Here is a 22849-nt window from a genome sequence, read left to right on the forward strand (position 1 = left end):
GTAGGGTCTCTGGGACTGAAAGGAATGAGCTCTTTGACACAGTACATAAAGAAGAGCCCCTTGGATGTGACTTAGGGCGTTACAGGAAATTTCCCCATAAACATTTTTACCATAGGAAAATTCACCGTAGAAAGAAATAGATTGCAAAATACAAAAAAAAAAATTGGCTGTTTTCTTAAAATAACCATTTTACCTACCAATTAGAGAAAAGTAATTTCTTTAAAATGATTTATCTAGTTTACAGTCTGCTTGCATGCCTCCTTTACAGTAAAATTTCCTACAGCAAAAATGTTTACAACGAATTTTCCAGAAACCGACCTAATGATTCATTACGGACAAGGATACATTTCATGTTCCTAAAACTTTTTCTTGTTCTTGTAAAGTGAAAGCATAGGTAATACTGGTCGAAATCAGTGGGGTGTCCATTATTAACATCAGCTCTCTTTATTGTATCAGTCATCTCTCTAAATATTAAACATCTCTTCCAATCTCTATTACTATCAAGTCTCTGTCTTTCCCTCGCTATAAGGAATTTACCTCTTTCTCTCTAAATACTGTCTCAACTATCACATTATTATTTCAAATAACAATAATGTAATATGAATAGTGATGATAAATTATAACATTCAGCACGACATTTTTCTTTTTCATAGCCCATAGGTAGATACAACACACACAAAGCTAATGCTGTTTTGAGTGGAGATAAGCTCCAGTAAAAGGGTAACAAAAGTGATTACAATATATTCAATCCTTCATATTCAGGATTTTTCCTTTTGGCACAAGCCACACATCTGCAGTGAGTAGCGTGAGAGGATGAGGTACAGTCATCTGAGTTTACACCAGGATGTGTGTATCCTAATCTAGACATCACATGATGTTTATAAACTAGCATCACCGTTATACAAGTGATGTTGTTTGCTTCCAATCGTCCACAAAAAGTGTGTCTGGCCATAGGGTAATATAACCTTACCTGGAAACAGGTGAGGACAGTAACAAGAAGGATATATGGCCATAGAAAATCTGCCTCAATAAATTACACCTGACCCATGCAAAAAAAAAGGAGAAAAAAAAAGATGTTAAATGAGGACAATAATAACAAACAAAATAACATTCAAATGCATGAAAAAATTATTTTTTAATTAAACAAAAGTTCTAAAAAAATATTGTCATGTCTTAGAAGGATCGTTATTCCAAAAATAACACACACACCAGTGTGTGTGTCATTATTATTATTGGCATAATGACCCTCCCAGATACAGCAACGTTTTCAACACAGGAATTCACATCAAGAACATAAAGCAAATACAAAAACGATCTAAAAAAAAAATAAATACAAACAAAACAAAAAAAAGGAAACTAAAAAAGAAATTAAATTAATTTAAATTAAGGGTCTTTATTATAAATATATTTACATAAAAAGCAAAAAGGACATATGTACATACAGGGCATGACAAAAATAATTCCCAGTTTTAAAATTAGGAGCATTATATTGTATTTAAATAAAACAGATTAAGAAGTTGCAGTATATACTATGTATATACACAGGTATATGGACAAGAATACATACATACATACACATTAATCATGTGTGTGTGTGTGTGCGCACACACACACACACACGTATGTATATGGACAATCATGAATGTGCACACACACATACATACATATATATATATATATATATATATATATATATATATATATATATATATATATATATATATATATATATATATATATATATATATATATATATATATATATATATATATATATATATATGGCTTCCAAGACGTACAAGCCAAACATCAAACAAGTCCAGCATAAGGTAAAGCCTGGGTACCGTCAGTACACATTTCAGCTGAGTAGACATCAGCAATGAAGAGTGAAGTACCTTGATCAAGGTCACAATGCACCACGACGCCTGAGCGTCGAACCCACACCCTTACAATCATGAGCCTGTTGCTCTAACCACTAGACCACACACTTCATATATATATATATATATATATATATACACACACACATACAGCTATATACAAGCACATGACTCATATTATATATCAAAGATAAATAACAATAATATACACTGGAAAGCCTCTTAATATTTGAACAAACCTGTGTATTTTAAATCCCAAAAAATATTGCACAAAAAAAAATTCATAAAAATATAACAAATTCAACCATAAATACACACACACTCATATATGTATATTCTGACCTCAACCATCACCACTGAGCCTCACCTAGAGATTAAACAAGTCCCAAAACCCCATCCTTACTCCTGCTCACCTAACCCAGAGGATAAAAATTCCAATCTGTGATTTATAGAGTAAAACGGGATTATTTTGATGGCAAAAAGAAAAGAAAAAAAAACGGAGAGGGGAAAAAAAAGAAAATTTTTTTTTTTAAGAAAAAAAACCTGTACCACATGATGGTCACATGATGGAATAAAAACAGCCTCACCTGATTGGTTACTGAACCGTCTCGCATGATTGCTCAACCATGTTGCCATAGGTCTTTGATTAAATCACATCTAGGTATTGGAAATCGAGAATCTGTGTGTGTGTGTGTGTGTGTGTGTGTGTGTGTGTGTGTGTGTGTGTGTGTGTGTGTGTATGTGAGGGCATGAATGTGTGCGTATGTGCATTAGAATGACTACTTGAATCAGTATACATATGTGGGTGTGAATACATGTATGTATGTGTGCACGTGTGTATATTTCAATACACATGTGCTTCTATGTACGTAGATCTATGTGTGTAAGTGTGAATGTGAGAGTGAGAGAGAGAGGGGGAGAGAGAGAGAGAGAGAGAGACATACACAGAAGAGAGTAGTGGTGTGAGTGTGACATGTCCCTTTGTCAACAGTGTATGTGCATATCTGCTTGTGCGTGATTGTCTGTGTGTGTAACAGTAAGAGAGAGATGAGAGAGAACGAATTTAACTGTGTGTGTGTGTGTGTGTGTGTGTGTGTATTTGGTGGGGGGGGGCATGTGTGGAGTGGAGCGGCAGAGTTTCATAAATCTATTTTCTCACAATAGAGGAAAGAGAAAGTGGAATGTATAATGTGTTATAATGGGATATAGAGTAGCAGAGAATAATAATAATAATAATAATAATAATAATAGTGGTGATGATGATGAAGACAATGGTGACAATGCTATGAAATGAAGGGTTAGAGTCTTGTTAGGATTTCAACTTTGCCTTAACACTGCCACAACTTTGTGCAGGGGTCAGAAAGAAGTAAGGAAAGGAGAGAAAAGGGGGTGGATGGGGTAGAAAAGCAGCACCCCATTTCTTTTCCTTGTTTTTTTTTGTGCTTTTTCATTTATGTTTTCTTCCTTTCGTGTGAATGTATGTTTTTTTTTCTGTTTTTCTTTTCTTTTTTTTGTCCGATTTTTTTTCTTTTTTTGTTCTTTCTCTTTATGAATTCTGAATGATGATGGGAACTGAAAAAACAAAAAAATATACATCTGTCAGATGAAGCGTATATTTCTCATGCATACATACACATAGAAAACCACAAACACACACACAAAATGCAATACATAGATGAGGTATATATAAGGTGGGTGCTGAAAAGTTCCTGGCTTGGGGTAGAAAAATATACAGGAGGATCAGTTAATTACGATTTTATTCAACATATTCCCCCCTCAGATTTACACACTTACTGCAGCGGTCCTTCAATTATTCTAAGCCCTGTAACCAGGGCTTTCGCAAGACCCTTAAAGCAAGAACCTTTCAGCACCTTCTCGTATAAATGCATACATAAATATATATATATACACACACACACACATATATATATATATGTTGTTGGCACTCCGTCGCTTACAACGTCGTGGGTTCCAGTTGATCTGATCAACGGAACAGTCTGCTCGTGAAATTAACGTGCAAGTGGCTGAGCACTCCACAGACACATGTACCCTTAATGTAGTTCTCGGGGATATTCAGCATGACCCTTTGAATTACAGGCACAACAGAAACAGGAAGTAAGAGTGAGAGAAAGTTGTGGTGGAAGATACAGCAGGGTTTGCCACCATCCCCTGCCAGAGCCTCGTGGAGCTTTAGGTGTTTTCGCTCAATAAACACTCACAACACCCGGTCTTGGAATCAAAACCGTGATCCTATGACCGCAAGTCTGCTGCCCTAACCACTGGGCCATTGCGCCTCCACATATACATGCACACACATGTATAGACACAAACACAAGCATATACACAAACACACACACATACACATACACAGTTCTGAATGTAACCAATTCTATGTATTTAAATACTTTCAGAAATAAACATGCTCATCATTTTAATGGCTCTGAAGAAGCTATAGGATGTTGCACAGCCATTCAACTTCTGATTACACTGTTTCTCATAGTAGAAACAGTTGTAAGCTAATGAAGTTGGTTACATCAATCTTGTTCGCTTGTCATTCACCAGTTTAGTACATTAAGCTCTGCATTCACTTAATGCTTTATTTCTAAAGCATGTGTATATTAGAGTTTCAACTACTAGTTATTAGTATTGCTACAAAGCAAATTCATAGAATAAACCCACACACATGCACACACATGTGCATCTCAGAAAAATTAAAAAATTGAGTCAAAAATGAATATTCAAAAAAAGAAAAAGCATTGTTCTTATGCATAATAGACGCAGTGGTGGAGCTTCTCTTCAGTCTATGAACAATCTCACTGATTTCAAGAATGATTATTGTAGACTAACAAGTGTAAGACTACAGAAAAATATGTGAATTCTGCTTATCTCAAAAATATTGCAAATAATATTAGCTTGAGCAGAGCATATTTAGGTAATATTCTTTCAGCCAAGACTTCTATATAATTTTTTATCGTCATCATCATCATCATCATCATCGTTTAACATCCGCTTTCCATGCTAGCATGGGTTGGACGATTTGACTGAGGACTGGTGAAACCAGATGGCAACACCAGGCTCCAATCTAATTTGGCAGAGTTTCTACAGCTGGATGCCCTTCCTAACGCCAACCACTCAAATGCTGCAGTTGTAATAATGAGCAAGAATTCAGTTGTCCAAAAGACCATCATTGACATATTCCACATAGAGCAGAAAACAAAGAAGGATATCACTGAAAAAAGCTGGTTATTTCCATATTTCTGTATTAAAAAGCATAACTCTGCAACATTGTCTGAACAAGCAAAGTATGATAGAAAAAGGTACCTCGAGGCTACTATGAAAACAAGTTGATTTGGTGATATGAGAAAGGTTTACAAGTAGGAGTCAGAGAGAGAAGCTAAAGCATTCAAGAGTCACCAGGCATAAAAACAGCTTTAAGAGGTGGAGTACAACAGCCAAACCTATTTCTTAATGAAAAACTGGTGGCATAGGTAGTTGATTTTGGCCATTTCAATGAGAAACAAATGCTACATTTGAGGAATACTAGAGAGGCACAGAACCCAAGCTGTTTAAATTCCTGCATCTAGTTTCAGCAGTTGGTGATGGTTTGAAATATCACAGGTCATATGGAGGGTGTTGGACCAATGAGTTTCTTCATCGTCATCGTTGTTTAACGTCTGCTTTCCATGCTAGCATGGGTTGGATGATTTGACTGAGGACTGGTGGACCAGGAGGCGACACCAGGCTCCAATCTGATTTGGCAGAGTTTCTAGAAGTCACAATTAAAGCGGCAGTCCACCATGAGATCTTTGTATACACAAGTGCATCCACACACACACACACACACACACAGATGCATACACATATAAAGGGAAGGACACAAAGCTGAAGGAACCATGCCAAAGCAGACAACAGATCTCAGCACAGTCTTCTGGCTTGCAGCTTTATGTCAAACCACTCAACCCATGCCAGCCTGGAAAAACAGAAGATAAATGATGATGATGATGCTATATATTCACACAAACACACACACATACACACACAGATAGGCAGATATCATTTCTATATATTTTTCCATGCTTGAAAGACCTGGATGATGGAGACCAACATCAATACATTGTCTGCCTGTTTGTTTGTTTGTTTGTTCTCTCTCTCTCTCTCTCTCTCACTCTCTCTCACTCTCTCTCTCTCTCTCTCTCCTTCCCCAAATAACAATTCTTCATCATCTCTTAGTAAGCTAAGGGGCTGCACCAGACTCCAGTCTGACTTGGCATGGTTTCTACAGCTTGCTGCCCTTCCTAACGCCAAGGACTTTAAAAGTGTAATGGCTACTTTTCTGTGCCACTGGCATGGGTACCAGTTGTGTGGCACCAGTATCTGCCACAACTACAATTTCACAAGGCTTGATTGGTCTTCTACTGAAGCATGGCATATTGTCAAAGGTCTCAGTCATTTACCATTGCCTCCATGAGGCCATTGCTTCCATGAGGCCATTGCCTCCATGAGGCCATTGCCTCCATGAGGCCATTGCCTCCATGAGGCCATTGCCTCCATGAGGCCATTGCCTCCATGAGGCCATTGCCTCCATGAGGCCATTGCCTCCATGAGGCCATTGCCTCCATGAGGCCATTGCCTCCATGAGGCCATTGCCTCCATGAGGCCATTGCCTCCATGAGACTCTGCCTCTAATGTCCAGTCTTTCTCTCAGCCCACTTAGGCACTACCATTCAACCATTCATACATGCTTATTTGGTTCCATACCTTGCTACTATTCACTATCACACCTCATCCACAGGCAATACTAAATATAAAGGGATACATATTCACATGGAACACATACCATGTTTGATAGTATAAAAGATGTACAGGTATTTGAGATGCAGCCCAATTTCAGCAGCACATATTCGGGAAAGAAAGTAACAGGGACAAAATTAGCATATGGAAGGCCCAACTTCACATATAGAACCCAGGATGTTTCTTTCAGAAATACGATTCTGGGGTCAGAAAAAAAAGTTTATCTTGTATATACCATCAAATACTATAGTTGCTGCTGCTAGGAAGAATATCAGGGTATAAAGAAAAAAATCAACATTGTAGGCATTGCCAGGTAACCATGACAACATACTTTCATGGTGTTTAAGTTAAAGAGGACCAAAAAATCTAGACAACTGGCCAAGAGCTGTTATCATTCCACAATTTTTGTAAACTTGGAGAACAAAGTGTGTCATAAAGGATCAGAACAAACAAAGAATTACAGAAAACCACGAGGAGTAGGAGGAGTGTTTTGAGTGGCAGCAACATAACTGAACACCGAGAGGTGAAAACAGTCAGTTAATTTGGCAGAGATAATTAAAGTTAACACTACGAGTGAATAAATTTTCTGGACGCAGCTGACAAAAGTTGAATGTGAGAGTGGAGAAAGATCAAATAGTTTCGAGGAGACCTGGTAGAAATTAGTTAATGGACATCAGCTGTCATTTTGGAAAGACGAAAAGAATTCTATTCAAGCTTAACACTGGTTATTATAAACAAATGGGTTAAGTCACTTGTGGTCATTTATTAAAAGAGTCAGTTGTTGCTAAGATCGCCAAACTTGATATAACAACAGAAAGAACCAATCTTGTTTAATGGCTCCTGTCAAGAATTGGTAATGCCAAAACAAAGTGTAACCAAAGTCATACTTACTTATTATGACAGCCAATACAATTAAAATGACCATTCCAATTATAATTTTTGTCTGAAAAGGAAAACAGAAAAGAAAACATTAAGTAATATACAAACATAGCATTTCTCAGGACAAGTCTCCCGTCAACCTCGTTGCTAGTTGCTTTACAGTAGAAGGTGATTATAATTTCCGTTTCTTCTTTTTCCGCACTGTGTGGGGACTGACACGCCAAAGGACAAACCCAATGTTTCCTCTGTGTGTCATAAAAAGTGGCTAAAAGAGGTTGAGGTAGGATTTGCACTCCAACATTGTAAATTCCTTGCCAGAAATGACTACCCAAACAGATCCATGGGTTGGAAGGTTGTTGCCTGAGTGATGCAAAAGGATCATCTGCCGAGAGTAGTGGGGAATCACCAACAAACAGTGGATGCAGCAATGCACCCCATACTACTATTGTTACTACTTTTACTACTACTACTTTTAATCAATCATAGTCATTGGTATTCAAATATTTTGCACAAATTTTGTACAGACGTGGCTGTGTAGTAAGAAGCTTGCTTCCCAACCACATGGTTCCAGGTTCAGTCCCACTGTGTGACACCTTAAGCAAGTCTCTCCTACTATAGCCTTGGGCCAACCAAAGCCTTGCGAGTCGTTTTGGTAGATGGAAACTGAGAGAAGTCCGTCGTATGTGTATGTATGTATGTATATATATATATATATATATATATATATATATATATATATATATATATATATATATATATATATATATATTTTATCTAAAAGAGTTCCAACTCTGTCTGTTTTTTATGTTTTATTTATAGTCTTGTAAAATTAATGCGGGATATAGAATATGGAATATATAATATATAATATAAAAATAAATGGTAAAATGAAATGAAGTATTGAATGTCTTATTGAATATGTGAAATATGTCTTATTGAATATATGAAATATTGAGTATTCAATATAGAGAATTAAATATATAAAGGCTAATACGTATTTTCATACCTAGTGGTATTCATCAAGGCCTTTGTCTGACAGACTGTAACAGACTGGCTGGTTTTTTGTCTTTTATACCTATTCCTTTGGACAGCAGCAGTCAAAGAAATCAAACCTGAGACTTATTCTTTGTAAGCTTAGTGCTTATTCTATTCATCAAGATCATTACTATACATCAAGTCAGTTTTAGTAATGTCTTTTCACCCCTTTAGCATTTAAACCAACCATATCCAGCCCAAATATCCTGTTTTATTTTCAGACCACCCAAATCTGACTTCACACACCTACTGTACAATGTCATTCTAAAAATAAACAATCAAATTCCTGAAATGTTGAAGCTACAAGATAATGCATGACTAATTCAAAACATGAATAAATAACCATTACATTTGAAAGAGTAAGATGAATGCTAAAAGACTAAGCAAAATCTGTTTATGTATTCAGGAATTGTTGAAAACATAGGAGAAAGAAATTTGTGTTTAGAACAATCCTGAACATTTTACAGCCTGTGTTTAGAACAATTCTTAAAAGAGGACTCCTTTGACTTATCTTATCAAGGACTCTCTAGACTTGTCTGGCTGAGGACATAGCAACCTCTCTGGTGCTGGTGCCATCTGATACAAAATGTGAAGTGGTTGGTGAATGAACAAAAACACCATAAGGTTGAGAACCTTTTAGTCTTGTCAAAGATATGACAATCTTATTAGTGCTGGTGCCTGGATAAAATGCATGAAGTATACTCTGTCAGTTAGGAAGGGTATCCAGCGGTAGAAACCATGCCAAAATGAAACAACATGAGAGATAGGATTCCCAGTCACACCTAGAAGGCCAGTGACAGTAACCTTGAATAAGAATTAGACTAAAACCAAAACAACCCATCCAACCCATGCCAGTATAGAAAAGAGCTGTAAAAATTATGATGATGATGATTTACAATTTATGTACAGAAACAATTCTTAAACACTTCACATTATATGCTTTAAACAATACTAAACTTGTTACTGATTATATTTAGAACACTTCTAAACTCGTTACAATATACATTGATTTATCACCATAAAATGATTTTATTCCACATCGCAACTTTTACATTCTGAATTCAACGTATATATAGAATTTTCATATTTCTTTTTTTTTTATTTTTGAAATATATATATATATATTTTTTAATTTTTGTAGACAAGATAAATCTAAATGAGATAAATGACTAATGATGTGTATAAATTACCTTCCTTCCCATTTTAAAATGTTTATTGCAGTGCTGATAATTAAAAACAAAAATCAATATTCCAAATTTCCAAATGCTTCAAAAACTATTTTTGTTATTTACCATTATACATGAAATCCAATAAGACATGACTTTACAGGTATGTATGCAGATATCACCATCATATCATTTAATGCCCATTTTCCATACTGGCATGGGTTGGACGTCTTGGCAGTAGCTTGTAACACCAAGAACCGCACCAGACTCCAGTGTATATTTTGGCATACTTTCTACAGCTGGATGCCCTTCCTAATGTCAAACACTTTACAGAGTGCACTGTGTGTTTGTTGTCATAGTCATTTAATGTTCATTTTCCATGCTGGCATGGGTTAGACGATTTTACAAGAGCTGATAGGCCAGAGGACCGTGCCAAGCTGCAACATCTGGATGTCCTTCTTAACCCCAACCACTTCACAATGTACTGTGGGTGCTTTTTATGTAGCACCAGCACTAGTGAGGTGACCAAGTAACTTTCAAGAGAAGACCCCTACTTAACTGAGGTGGGTGTAGCATTGAGTGAGGTGATTTTTATGCCAGTTAAGGAAAGGATAAAGTATGATAGAGGGGCTGGAACAGGTGTCTTGCTGTAGAGGAGACATATGGTTACTCCAATTGGAAAAGAGAGAAGTGAGTGATGAAAAAGTATCAGGGCATAACCTCAAGTTGCAAGAAGGTGAATATAAGAGAAATGGTTGAGAGGATTGGATAGGATGAATGGGTCTATATGTATATTGAGGGTTCAAAGAAGGTAAGAAAGTACTCAAGACATGTCTAAGAATTTGATTCACTTATTCAAAGTTAAGGTTTTCACCTACCACTGCTCCAAATTTATCAACTTAAGGAACATGACTGCAGTAGAAAACTCAGAGTTTTAATGAAGTTAAAGTTAAAACCTTCACATAAATCAATCAGGCATGGCTGTGTGGTAAGAAGATTGATTCCCAACCACACTGTTCTGGGTTCAGTCCCACTGCATGGCACCTTGAGCAAGTGCCTTCTACTATAGCCTCAGGCCAACCAAAGCCTTGTGAGTAGATTCGGTAGACAGAAACTGAAGGAAGTCCGGCGAGCTGGCAGAAACGTTAGCACGCTGGGCAAAATGCTTAGCAGTATTTCGTCTACCGCTACGTTCTGAGTTCAAATTCCGCCGAGGTCGACTTTGCCTTTCATCCTTTCGGGGTCGATAAATTAAGTACCAGTTATGCACTGGGATCAATATAATCGACTTAATCCGTTTGTCTGTCCTTGTTTGTCCCCTCCGTGTGTAGTCTCTTGTGGGCAGTCAAGAAATAAGAAACTGAAGGAAGACCATTGTGTGTGTGTGTGTGTGTGCATACGTGTGTGTTCGTGTTTGTATATATAAGTACTAGAGTAAATTTTCCAAGGTGGTGCCCCAGGATGGCTGCAGTCTATATGACTGAGATGAGAAAAAAGATACAAAGGATGCTGAAAAGTTCCCGGCTTTGGATAAAAGAAAATACAGTGGGGTCAGTTAATTATGATTTTATTAAACAAATTCCTCTCTCAGATTCACACAGCAGTCCTTCAGTATTTTTTTAAGCCCTGTAAAAGAACTCAAAATGTTGGGCCTCCAACCAGGCCTTTCACAATGCCCTTAAAAAGACAGGAACTTTTCAGCACCCACCTCAAAATTATTTCAGTATGTTTCGGTTTTAAAATGAGAAAAAAAAAAAGAGGGGAAATACACTCAATTTAAGGAAAGAGTGTTGGATTCATTATCATAAAATCAGTGTTTCAAATCTGGGATAGGGTAGCACATTGTCTCTTTGGAGAAAGAACACCACTTCATTATCATCATCATCGTTAAACGTCTGCTTTCCATGCTAGCATGGGTTGGACGATTTGACTGAGGACAGGTGAACCAGATGGTTACACCAGGCTCCAATCTGATTTGGCAGAGTTTCTGCAGCTGGATGCCCCTCCTAACGCCAACCACTCCAAGAGTGTAGTGGGTGCTTTTACGTGCCACCGGCACGAAGGCCAGTCAGGCGGTACTGGCAATGGTCATGCTCAAAATGGTGTATTTTACATGCCACATGCACAGTCCAGCGGCACTGGTAACGATCACTCTCGAACGGTGCTCTTAGCGCGCCACTGGTACAGGTGCCATCACAATTTCGCTTTCGCTTGCCCCAACTGGTCTTCGCAAGCCAAGTTTAGTGTCCAAAGATGGAGACATTGGCATGGGGGGGGGGGCAGTCGTTGACTGAAAAAAAGGATCAGCTAAGTGCCAATCTAGCCATTTCTCATAACCATGTGATGTCCATTTTCCGTGCTAGCATGGGTTGGATGGTTTGACTAGAGTTAGCAAGCTGGAGAGCTGCATCAGGCTTTAGTCATTAGTTTCAACAAGGTTTCTACAGTTGGATGCCCTTCCTAATGACAATCACTTTCGCATCACACTGGCACGGGTGATTTTTACATGGTGCCAGCACCAGTAGGGATCGCTAAGTAAATTTCAAGACAAAGACTTGAGTGGAACAGAAGGAAGTGGCTGAGTGCCAGGCGAGAGGTAAAAGTATGACAGAGGGACAGAGGTAGTTGTCTTACTCTAGAGATAGATATTTCTTGGAAATTTCCCTAGGTCAACAGTGGGGGGGGGGGGGGGTAAAGGGGAAAGTATGTACCTACACCAGCTTGTGACTAAACAAGCACCTAAAATGCTGAATGAAAGCATGGTACACACTACTATGTCATATTCAGTTGTGAATGACAATTACGGTTTATTCATGGCTTTCAGCTTTTTTTTTTATTCATTGAATAGATACAATGCGGATGCCTTTATTTACAAAATCAATTACTCTTACAAAACTAATCTTGTTTCCTTCTCCGCAAAATTTATGGAAGAAATGAGACTGATTTTGGAAAAGTCATTGTATATTTTTCAATTATACATACATACACAAACACACACACATATATATATATATATATATATATGTATATATATATATATATATATACATACATATACACAAACACATACATAAACACATATTCAGATACATACACAAACATAAATATATATTCAGATATATATATATATATATATATATATATATATATATATATATATATATATTGCCCGCTCACGTTTTTGGGATGCTGCTATATTTCATGTTGAGAACTTTTTTGGTCTTAATAGACACAAAATGTGATCTATTTTTAGCGCATTAATTGTCAACGTTAGTGGTCGACGTTATTTTTAAAATGTACCTTAATCCCCTGAGATTGCAGATAATATTTCTGAATCTCTTTGATTCTTTAAATGTGCTGGCCCCCTGATAATTAATCGATATTAATTAATATATTAATATATGACTAATTACCAGATCTTATAATATATATATAGATATATATATATATATATATATACATACATTCATACACACATATACATACACACATATATACATACATACAAAAACATACACACACACACATGTACATATACACATATACATGTATATAGTACACACACACATACAGTAAAGACAAACACACACATACACATACATATATACACACACTTATATACATTACTTAGCATTATAAAACAATACTCATTTTTTTTTTGTTGTTTTGGCTTTCAATACATAAGCATTCCACTAGTGAATTTAAATTTTCATTTCACAACATTCTCACTTTTGTACATTACTTCAATAAATACCATTCTAACACTAAAACAGGTGAAGTTCAATTTTTTAAAACTCTTTTGGTATTTCAAGACAGTAAAAATTACTTTAGTTTTAAAGCTTCTGTCAATTTAGCACAATAAAAATCCTCAGATTTTAGAATTTCTTGTCTATTTTAAGCTTTTATTTCTTCAAAGAAAATCTTGAGGTCTTTCAATTTAAAAATATGTTTATTTAAAACATACATACTTCAGATAAATTATAATTATGAATCTAAATTACTTTATTTTATATTTTTAACACTATTATCTCAACGATGGGTTTATACATTCCAGCCACATTTTGTTAAACTATATAACATTTTAATTATAATTCTGAGGATATGAAAAGAAATTTCTAAACGAATTTTTTTTTTTTATTTTGTTTTTTTTTCTTTTTTCTTTTCTTGGTTGTTTTTCTTAATTTAAATAAAATCTTACAGTTTCATACACTCTTCTTCAGAACTGATCACATTTTTATGACTTAGAAACTGTCTCATACAAGATCTGATTAGAAACTATCACAATTGTTGCTATGGTAACGGCGCTAAAGTACGCACATTGAAGCCACTCGGCCCAGATTGACCTTCAGCTCTGGTGTGAATGCACACCAAGTTATAACATTTTCATCCACTTCTGTCCTTTATAACAGTACTTGGAAGTAAAGTGTGCAGAGAATGATCATCTCATGCCACTCACGCTACGTGCATAGAAAGAGACACGGCTTGAAGGTTATTTCAGCCAAGAATCTTTCCAAAAATCAAATCCTGCTTCAAATGAACTAGATTTCGAAATGTCGAGGAAGTCCGAGAGAATGCCACATGGCAGCTGCTCGCTATCCCAAAAAAGGTGTTCCAGGAATGCTTCCATCAATGGAAACTATGTTGGATAAAGTATATGGTTTCAGAAGGGACTAATCCAAAGGAGATTAAATGCTGAATCGATATGTGTTGTAGTTTTCTTCTTGCAGCTCCAGTCCCGACATATTTTGACCAGACCTTGTATACTTTGTAAGATTAAGAGCAATTTTGTGATTCACTAAGGTGGGGGGAGGGACAAAGTTAACCACAAACAAGAGGGACAAAGTTAACCACAAACAAGAGGGACAAAGTTAGCCTCAAACCAGAGGGACAAAGTTAGCCGCCAACCACTCCCGGAGTGTTGCTTAATAATAAAAAAAAACAGAGTGGAAACAATAATAGAGACAACAGAAGAGGTTGTAAGAAATGTAGAGGGACCAACAGTATTGGTAAGAAGTGGAGTGGCAAAACAGTGGTAATTGGAGTGGCAAAACAGTGGTAACTGGAGTGGCAAAACAGTGGTAACTGGAGTGGCAAAACAGTGGTAACTGGAGTGGCAAAACAGTGGTAACTGGAGTGGCAAAACAGTGGTAACTGGAGTGGAGTTGAAAACAACAAGTTAGACAGAAATATGAACAAATGACATTGAAAGAGAAATTAAAATTAAATCAAAAATTAATTAATGTGATGATTGGCATTCGCAACATAAATACATCACCACCACCACCACCCCACAGAGATTGTTAACACAAAATAATGTAGGTGTTATACATACCCAACAATTCTGCCACCACATTCTTTGTCGAAGGTTGACAGCACGAGATCTGAATAGGTCTGAATTGGTGACAAGGTCATCTGTAAAATATAGTAAAAATAATAATAATAATAATGGTTTCAAATTATACCACAAGGGCAGTAATTTTGGAGGAGGGGGTGAGTCAATTGCATGAACCCCAGTGTTCAACTGGTACTTATTTTATCGACCCTGAAAGGTTAAAAGGCAAAGTCGACCTCGGCAGAATTTGAACTCAGAACATAAAGACAGACAAAATGCTGCCTAGTAGTTTGCCTGGTGTGCTAACGATTAAGCCATTTCACCACCTTAATGATAATAATAATAATAATCCTTTCTACTGGAAGCACAAGGCTTCAAATTTGCAGGGGAAGCAATTAAGATGATTACATCGACCCCAACACTCAACTGGTACTTAATTTATTGACCTCGAAAGGATGAAAGGCAAAGTCGACCTCAGCAGAATTTGAACTCAGAACATAAAGATGGCCAAAATGCTGCCAAGCACTTTTCCCAGTGTGCTAACGATTTGGCCAGCTAACAACAACAACAACAACAACAACAACAACAAGAAAAAGGGTTTCAAATCTTGGCACAAAGGCAGTAATTTTGGGGAAGGGAATAAGTCAATTACATAGACCCAGTATACATCTGGTACTTATTTTATTGACCCTGAGAGGATGAAAGGCAATGTCGACATCAGCTGAATTTAAACTCAGAAGATAGACACAATGCTGCCAAGCATTTGGTCTGTCTTCACTGCCAGGAAGGGGAGCTACTAGGGAGCTGATGGCCTTAGGGATAGAGGTTTTGTGATGAATTAGATTGAAAGGGCTGAAGACAGATACTTTCCTCTTTGGCCAAACCCTCATCAACTTTCTCAAGTTTCACTTGAAAAGGAAAGTGAAAGTAGAGAGGGAAATGCTGCCTCCCAGCAATTTTGTAGAAGGGTGAGTGAATGCAGCAAGAATGGTCCAAGAGAATGGCCTACTTTAAACATGAGCCTGTAAGCAAAATGGAGAAATCACAGCCCTTGTGGCTTTGTGATGTTTCCACAAGCAACCCTAGTAAGTCTCCCACTTTTGGGGAATTATTCATTGGTAAAATTTATATCATTATTGTATTTTTTTTTAACTTTTTACATGTCTTTCATGTAACCTCAAATTGTATGTCCTGTACCATCCCCAATGTTTTTTGTGACCCTTAGAGGTTAACAAAGAAATTATTATTATTATTATTATTATTATTATTATTATTATTATGTGGTGAGCAGGCAGAATCATTAGCACGTTGGGCGAAATGCTTAGTAGCATTTCTTCTGTCTTCACATTCTGGGTTCAAATTCCACTGAGGTCAACTTTGCTTTCATCCTTTCAAGGTCGATAAATTAAGTACCAGTGAAACACTGGGGTCAATGTAATTGACAAGTCCCCTCCTGCAAAATTTCAGGCCTTGTGCCTTTAGTAGAAAGTATTATTATTATTATTGCTGTTGTTGTTATTATTATTATCCAAGGCAGTGAGCTACACCAGGCAAAATGCTTAGCAGTATTTCACCCATCAACTTTCTCAAGTTCTGAGTTCAAATTCTACCGTGGTCAACTTTGCCTTTCAAGGTCAATAAATTAAATACCAGTCAAATACAAGGGTCAATGTAATCAACTCAGCTCTTCCCAATCAAATTTCAGACCCTGTGCCCATATTAGAAAAAAAATTAATTTTATTATTATCATCATCATCATCATCTCTAAATTTGTGTCCTTGTGCCTCTGTAATAAAAGTCACTAATTAGAGAGAGAGAGAGCCTGATGGGGTCATATCGACAGGTAACCAATCAGATGTCCAGCTAAAAGGGAGATGCTGGTTCATTTTTTTTTTATCAATTATTGTTCTAACTTGAAGAATGAACTTAGAAACACCTTAACAGTTGCTGTTATTGTTCATTTTTATTTTATTTTTTCTTTCTCTCTCTAACCTTGTGTGACTGTCATTTGTGGAGGAAGATGTTTGGAAATATTGTTGATTTCATTTGGCACTTCTTTATTAATTCGGTTCATCATACCTTGTTAATTAGTTTGCTATTTCCACATTAATTAATTTGTTTAAGAAAGAAGCAAGATGTTCTCTTTTTTTTTTTCATCTTATTTTTCCTCCGTTTTTTGTTTTTTTTTTGTGCTAAACACAATGTCAAATAATAATAATAATAATAATAATAATGTTTCGTTATTCAAGTAAAATGAAAAGAAAAAAGAATAAAAGAAAATGGTGCTGTGGGGTGAGGGGGGGATGAGGGGGAGGGAGAAGAGGAGGGTGAATGTGAGTTGAAGTTAGTTGGAGAGACAAATTATAGATTGCAACATTCTGTACATTTCCCAGGATTATTAGAAGTATGCTTGCAAGTGTGCAGATGCACATATAAGTGGTAACAGTAAATGCGCAGCTCACTAATGTTGTTGTTGCTTAGCCCCGGGTAACTGTGATGGAGCTTATGTCCTAGCTGGATGCATCACATGAGTCTTACTAAATTAATGGTCCTAATTACACGACATTGGGTCAAGATGACTTTCCATCATAGACGTTCCAGCATTGGGCTATACTACACAATTTGTCCTTCGTTACTTTTTTTTTTTTTCTATACTGATAGTAAGATGTGATTTTAGAGCGATTAATTAGGCTGCTATTTCTAGCAGGTTGCATGACCACAGAGAAGGTCTGTTGTTGCTGCTATCATTTAGTCCACCCAGGAAGCCATGGGTCAGTGGTTTTCATTGCTTAACCCTAAATCAGCTTTGATCTAGCAGATTTGTGACCAAAACCACTCAAGACATGACAGTTCTCTCCTCTGCAGGGTAGAAAGCACAGAGTATCTAGGACTACATTAGTTTATGTGTCTATTTTTGTTTTTTAGGGTTATTTTTTTAAGACAGTCAGGTGTGATCTGAGGGCTATTTTACTATTATTAATTATAGGAAGTTATGGGACCATGTGTGGAGGTGCGTGGCTTAGTGGTTAGGGTGTCAGCATCATGATCGTAAGATTGTGGTTTCGATTCCTGGACCGGGCGACGCGTTGTGTTCTTGAGCCAAGCACTTCATTTCATGTTGCTCCAGTCCACTCAGCTGGCAAAAATGAGTAACGCTGCGATGGACTGGCGTCCCGTCCAGCTGGGGAACACATATGCCATAGAAACTGGGAAACCGGGCCCATGAGCCTGGCTAGGCTTTGAAAGGGCACATTTATATTATAAGGGACCATGTACAGCAGCAGTTCCCAACTTTGTATCTACACACCCTTAGGAGGGTCCACAAGAGTAATACACAGAAGGTAGGGGCAGTGAGCTGGGTTGAAAATTTTAAAAGGTTGCACTATAAATTATCGTCATCAGTTGGGGTCTGAACAGCTCCCTGCTAGCCAATTCCATGTCAAACCGTCCAACCCATGCCAACATGGAGAGCAGAAGTTAAACAATGATGATGATTATCATCATTTTAACATCTGCTTTTCCATGCTTGTTTGGGCCAGACAGAGTTTATTGAGGCAGATTTTCCATGGCTGGGGGACCTTCTCGTCACTTTTTCTCTTGATCCTAGACCTATTTCCAAGCAAAGTAATATTTCTTGTGCCTGACATGTCAGACAAAATGCTAAGCAGCATTTCGTTCATTGTGTCGAGGTCAACTTTGACATTCATCCCTTTCGGGGTCGATAGAATAAGAACCAGATGAGTGCTGGAGTCGATGTAGGTGACTTAGTCCCTACCCCAAAATTGCCAGCCTTGTGTCAAAATTTCAAACCAATACTTCTCATGCCCAAAGGTTTTCACAGGATTTGGCAACTGAATGACATTCATTTCCAATAATCAAATCACATATCATCAAGTCAACGAGCTACAAACGCACACAAATCATCATAATCTTCATTTAACATCCATGTTCCATGCCAGCATGCGTGAGATGGTACCACAAGAGCCAGCCAGGCCGAAGCCTACACCAGACTTCTGTGACTGTTTTGGCAGGATTTTTACTGCTGGATGCCCTTCCTAACACCAACCACTCAGCAGAGTGAACTTAGTGTTCATTATGTGGCACAAGTACCAGGTGAGGTGAGTGGTGCTTTTTAAGTGGCACAACCACAGGTGAGGTCAGTTTTGACAAGGTTTTTACAGCTGTGTGCCCTTCCAAACACTAACTACTTTACAGTGTGGACTGGGTGCTTTTAAGTGGCACCTGCACTGACAGGGTCACCAAGGACTGGCAAGACAAAAAATTTTAAGGGTGGAGGAGCCATTGGAGGAGGTGATGATGAAAAGGTTATAGTGAGACAGATACAGGTGTCTTGATGTAGAGGAAGTACAAGGTTATTTTTTTTATTACCTCTGCCTTAGCGAAAGGCAGAGGCATTGTTTTCAGTCCTGCTTGTTCGTTTGTCTGTGGACAAGATATCTCAAAGACTGCTGGACGGATTCGGATGAATCTTGCAGGGATGTTTGGCCTCATGACTGGCATGAACTGATTACACACGCGCAATGGGCCACTTTCAGTTACCGTTTGCCAAATCCACTCACAAGGCTTCCATCAGCCTGAGGCCACAGTAGAAGACACTTGCCCAAGGTGCCATGCAGTGGGACTGAACCCAGAACCATGTGGCAGGAAAGCAAGCTTCTTACCACACAGCCACACCTGCATGTGTATGACCAGCATAAGAAAAACAAGTCAAGTGATTCCATTGTTGGTTGCCTTTGTGCCATAGGTCTCTTTAACCTTTTCGAAGCTGCATTTCTAAAGAAACACATTGACAGGGTACTTCAGTTATTTCAAAATAATCAAGAATTTCAAAGAACAAACTTAAATAGTATGCGTTTTTAATTATTAAATGCCAGTGTCTGGCAGTAACTCGACAAAAAGTTTCTTACATAAATCTATAATATAAGATTTTAATTTAAATATGAATACTTCTAAATGGGTAATTTTATCTGAAGACACCAGAGATGGGCTAAGGCAAGTTGGCATCAAAGAGGTTAAGCATAACTGTTCTCCAGGCTGACTAAAACAACAGCAGTGCTTTTGACGAGCTAGTTTATCAACACCAATATGACAAAGGAAGCAAACGTATGCTGATATTTTCTTAATTTTTTATGTGATTTAAATTAATATTTTTTTTTCTAAATAATTATTTTTCCTTCTCTCTTTTTGCCAACATTATTTTTCTTTAAGAGAGAAGAAGCATCAAAACTGTATCATTCCAGAAAAAAGCAAAAAATATATCAAAACTGTATCATTCCAGAAAAAAGCAAAAAATATATCAAAACTGATTTTCAGTTTTGGTAAAAGATGGTGGGGGGGAAAATGTTTATTAAACAAACTTGGAAGACAGATGTGAGATGAGTGATTGGTAAGGAGACGGAGAAAGGTAAGGGGTAAATCTAAATGAAATTTCCTGAATAATAGATAAAGAATATACTGTTTAAATGCAAGAATGGTGGCGCCAATATTTGATGCAGTGACAGCAGTAAAAGTTTTAAGTATTCACAAAAATTATTGTTGATGGTGCTTTTGTTTTCCAGACCAAAATTATTATATTTATGTTTTTTTGTAATTCTTTTCTATAGAAGAAATCTACTGTATTTATTATTTACATAACAAACAAAATTAATGTAATGAAGAACTATATATATATATATATATATATATATATATACACACACACACACACATACATAAATATATACATACATGCATAAAATACATATCCACACTTGTGTGTGTATGTATATACAAATACACACACACACACATATATATATATATACATACAACATCTACCACTCAAAATGTACGTGTGTGTGTGTGTGTGTTAGGAAGGGCATCCAGCTGTAGAAACCTTACCAAATCAGATTGGAGCCTGGTGCAGCCAGTTCTCAGTCAAACCATTCAGCCCATGCTAGCATGGAAAGCAAATGTTAAACAACGATGATGATGGTTCACTTAATGTCTAGCTAACATGACTTAGAAGGAAAGTTATTTAAAGCAGGATTTCTTCAAACTGCATACTCTACCTTTTACCAACCATTACCTATTTCTCAAGTAGGGAATTTTTTTGTTCCAGGAAAATTTGAAAGTAAAGAAATAGCAGACAATTTGTCAGCAGGAAATGTTCAGCTCAGCTACAAATATCTTCATAAGTACTTGTAGCCATAGCTCACAAGAGACGTGTGTATTTGTATATGGTCCAAATGTACAGAAAACAGAAGAGAGACACGGTTGAAAGAACAACAAGTAGGTGTATTAGTTTGTCACTTGGGAAAAATGAAGTCTTTGATGTTTCAAACCTATGCTCTTTAACAGAAAGAAATGAGAGGAGAAAAAATGGAGAGAGAGAGAGAGAAAGAAAAAAACAGGGAGGGAGAGAAAGAAAATGTATCAGGATTAAAGGATTCACATGTTGAAATGACCGGTTAAACTGGGGCCCACAAGTGCACATGTGAGGACATGGAGGGGCAGTGTGTGTATATGTGGCAAGCATAAGATTATGTGAGCCTGTGTGTGTAACAAAAATACAGACACACACATTCATATATACAAAAGTAAAAAGCAAAGACACCCTTCAGTCATAGATGACCATGGGATTGCACCTAGAAAGTTATCCTCCAAAGCACAAGTCCAAGCAAGATTGTTTATGGAAGGCTAGCAGTCGCCCATGCATACCAGAGTCCCCTTTCCACATTACTGATGTTATCCAAGGGAAAGGCAAAGACCACTTCAGCTTGGCACCAGTGATGTCACAACTCATTTCCACAGCTGAGTGAACTGGAGCAGCATGTCTTGTTCAAGAACACAACACATGGCCCATTCTAGGAATTGAACTCACTACCTCATGATTGTGAGCCCAACACTCTAACCACTGAGTGATGCACTTCCACTATATATACATATATATATATATATATATATATATACATACATGCTCAGCTTGATCTCCAGTAGCAAAAGGACTTAGTCTGACATAAACAGAGCAGAAAACAATAATGGTCTAGGTCAGTGGTCCTCAACTGGGTTCCATACAGCCCTTGAAGGTCCATATAAGATTTTGGGCAGGGTTGGGGGTCCATGCAACAAAATAAATTGGGAATCCCCAATAGAATTTTAAGGGCTCCTGAAAAAATTTTGCTGTAGATGTATGTATTGGTATTTATTGCAAGAAACAGCTGGTTTCTTTCTCTAACATTTTACACAGCTCAACCTACACAAGTGAATGTTTGTAAAACAAAATAAGAATTTTGAAAGAAGTTTCTATAAAAGTAGTTTTTACACATAGCTTGACTAAGAGGGTCCACCAGAATAAAAATAGTAATCAAAGGGGTCTAGATGAAAAAAAATATAGTTTGAGAAGCCCTAGTGTAGGTAATTTGCATCATCATATAAGCAAGATTGTATGACATTTCCAGTCTTCTGTGAAGAACTGGTCTGGATGTGAGGATATATTACTCGGGGTGGAAACGAGTGAGGGATAGTGACAGGAAGGACACCCAGCCATAGAAAATCCACCTCAAATTTTGTCTGACCCATGCGAGCATGGAAAAGCAGATGTTAAAATGATGACGATTCACATTTGTAAATATTTGTTTGCTGGGCTTCACGGAAGCAAAATGGTTGAGTACCTTTTGAGTGTTGGACCTGACGGAGGTAAAGTGGCTGAGTTCCTTTCGAGTGTTGGGCCCCACAGGTGAAAGGTGGCTGAGTTCCTTTCAAGTG

General features: G+C 37.2%; 1 protein-coding gene across 1 annotated transcript in view; it reads right to left on the reverse strand.

Moving 5' to 3' along the window:
- Window positions 1-2423: 2423 nt before the first annotated feature.
- The window catches only part of LOC106883789 (vesicle-associated membrane protein 4), a 49010-nt gene continuing 28584 nt past the window's right edge, over window positions 2424-22849 (reverse strand). Inside the window, exons 5-7 of the mRNA XM_089360866.1 lie at window positions 15083-15162; window positions 7562-7613; window positions 2424-3451 (exon numbers count right to left, since the gene is read on the reverse strand). Coding sequence (XP_089216992.1) covers window positions 3426-3451; window positions 7562-7613; window positions 15083-15162 — 158 coding nt within the window. The 3' untranslated portion in view covers window positions 2424-3425. The remainder of the gene's footprint in view (window positions 3452-7561; window positions 7614-15082; window positions 15163-22849) is intronic.

The sequence above is a fragment of the Octopus bimaculoides genome, chromosome 12 (genome assembly GCF_046866305.1).
Source record: "Octopus bimaculoides isolate indiv1 chromosome 12, ASM4686630v1, whole genome shotgun sequence".
NCBI classification, from domain to species: Eukaryota; Metazoa; Mollusca; class Cephalopoda; order Octopoda; family Octopodidae; genus Octopus; species Octopus bimaculoides.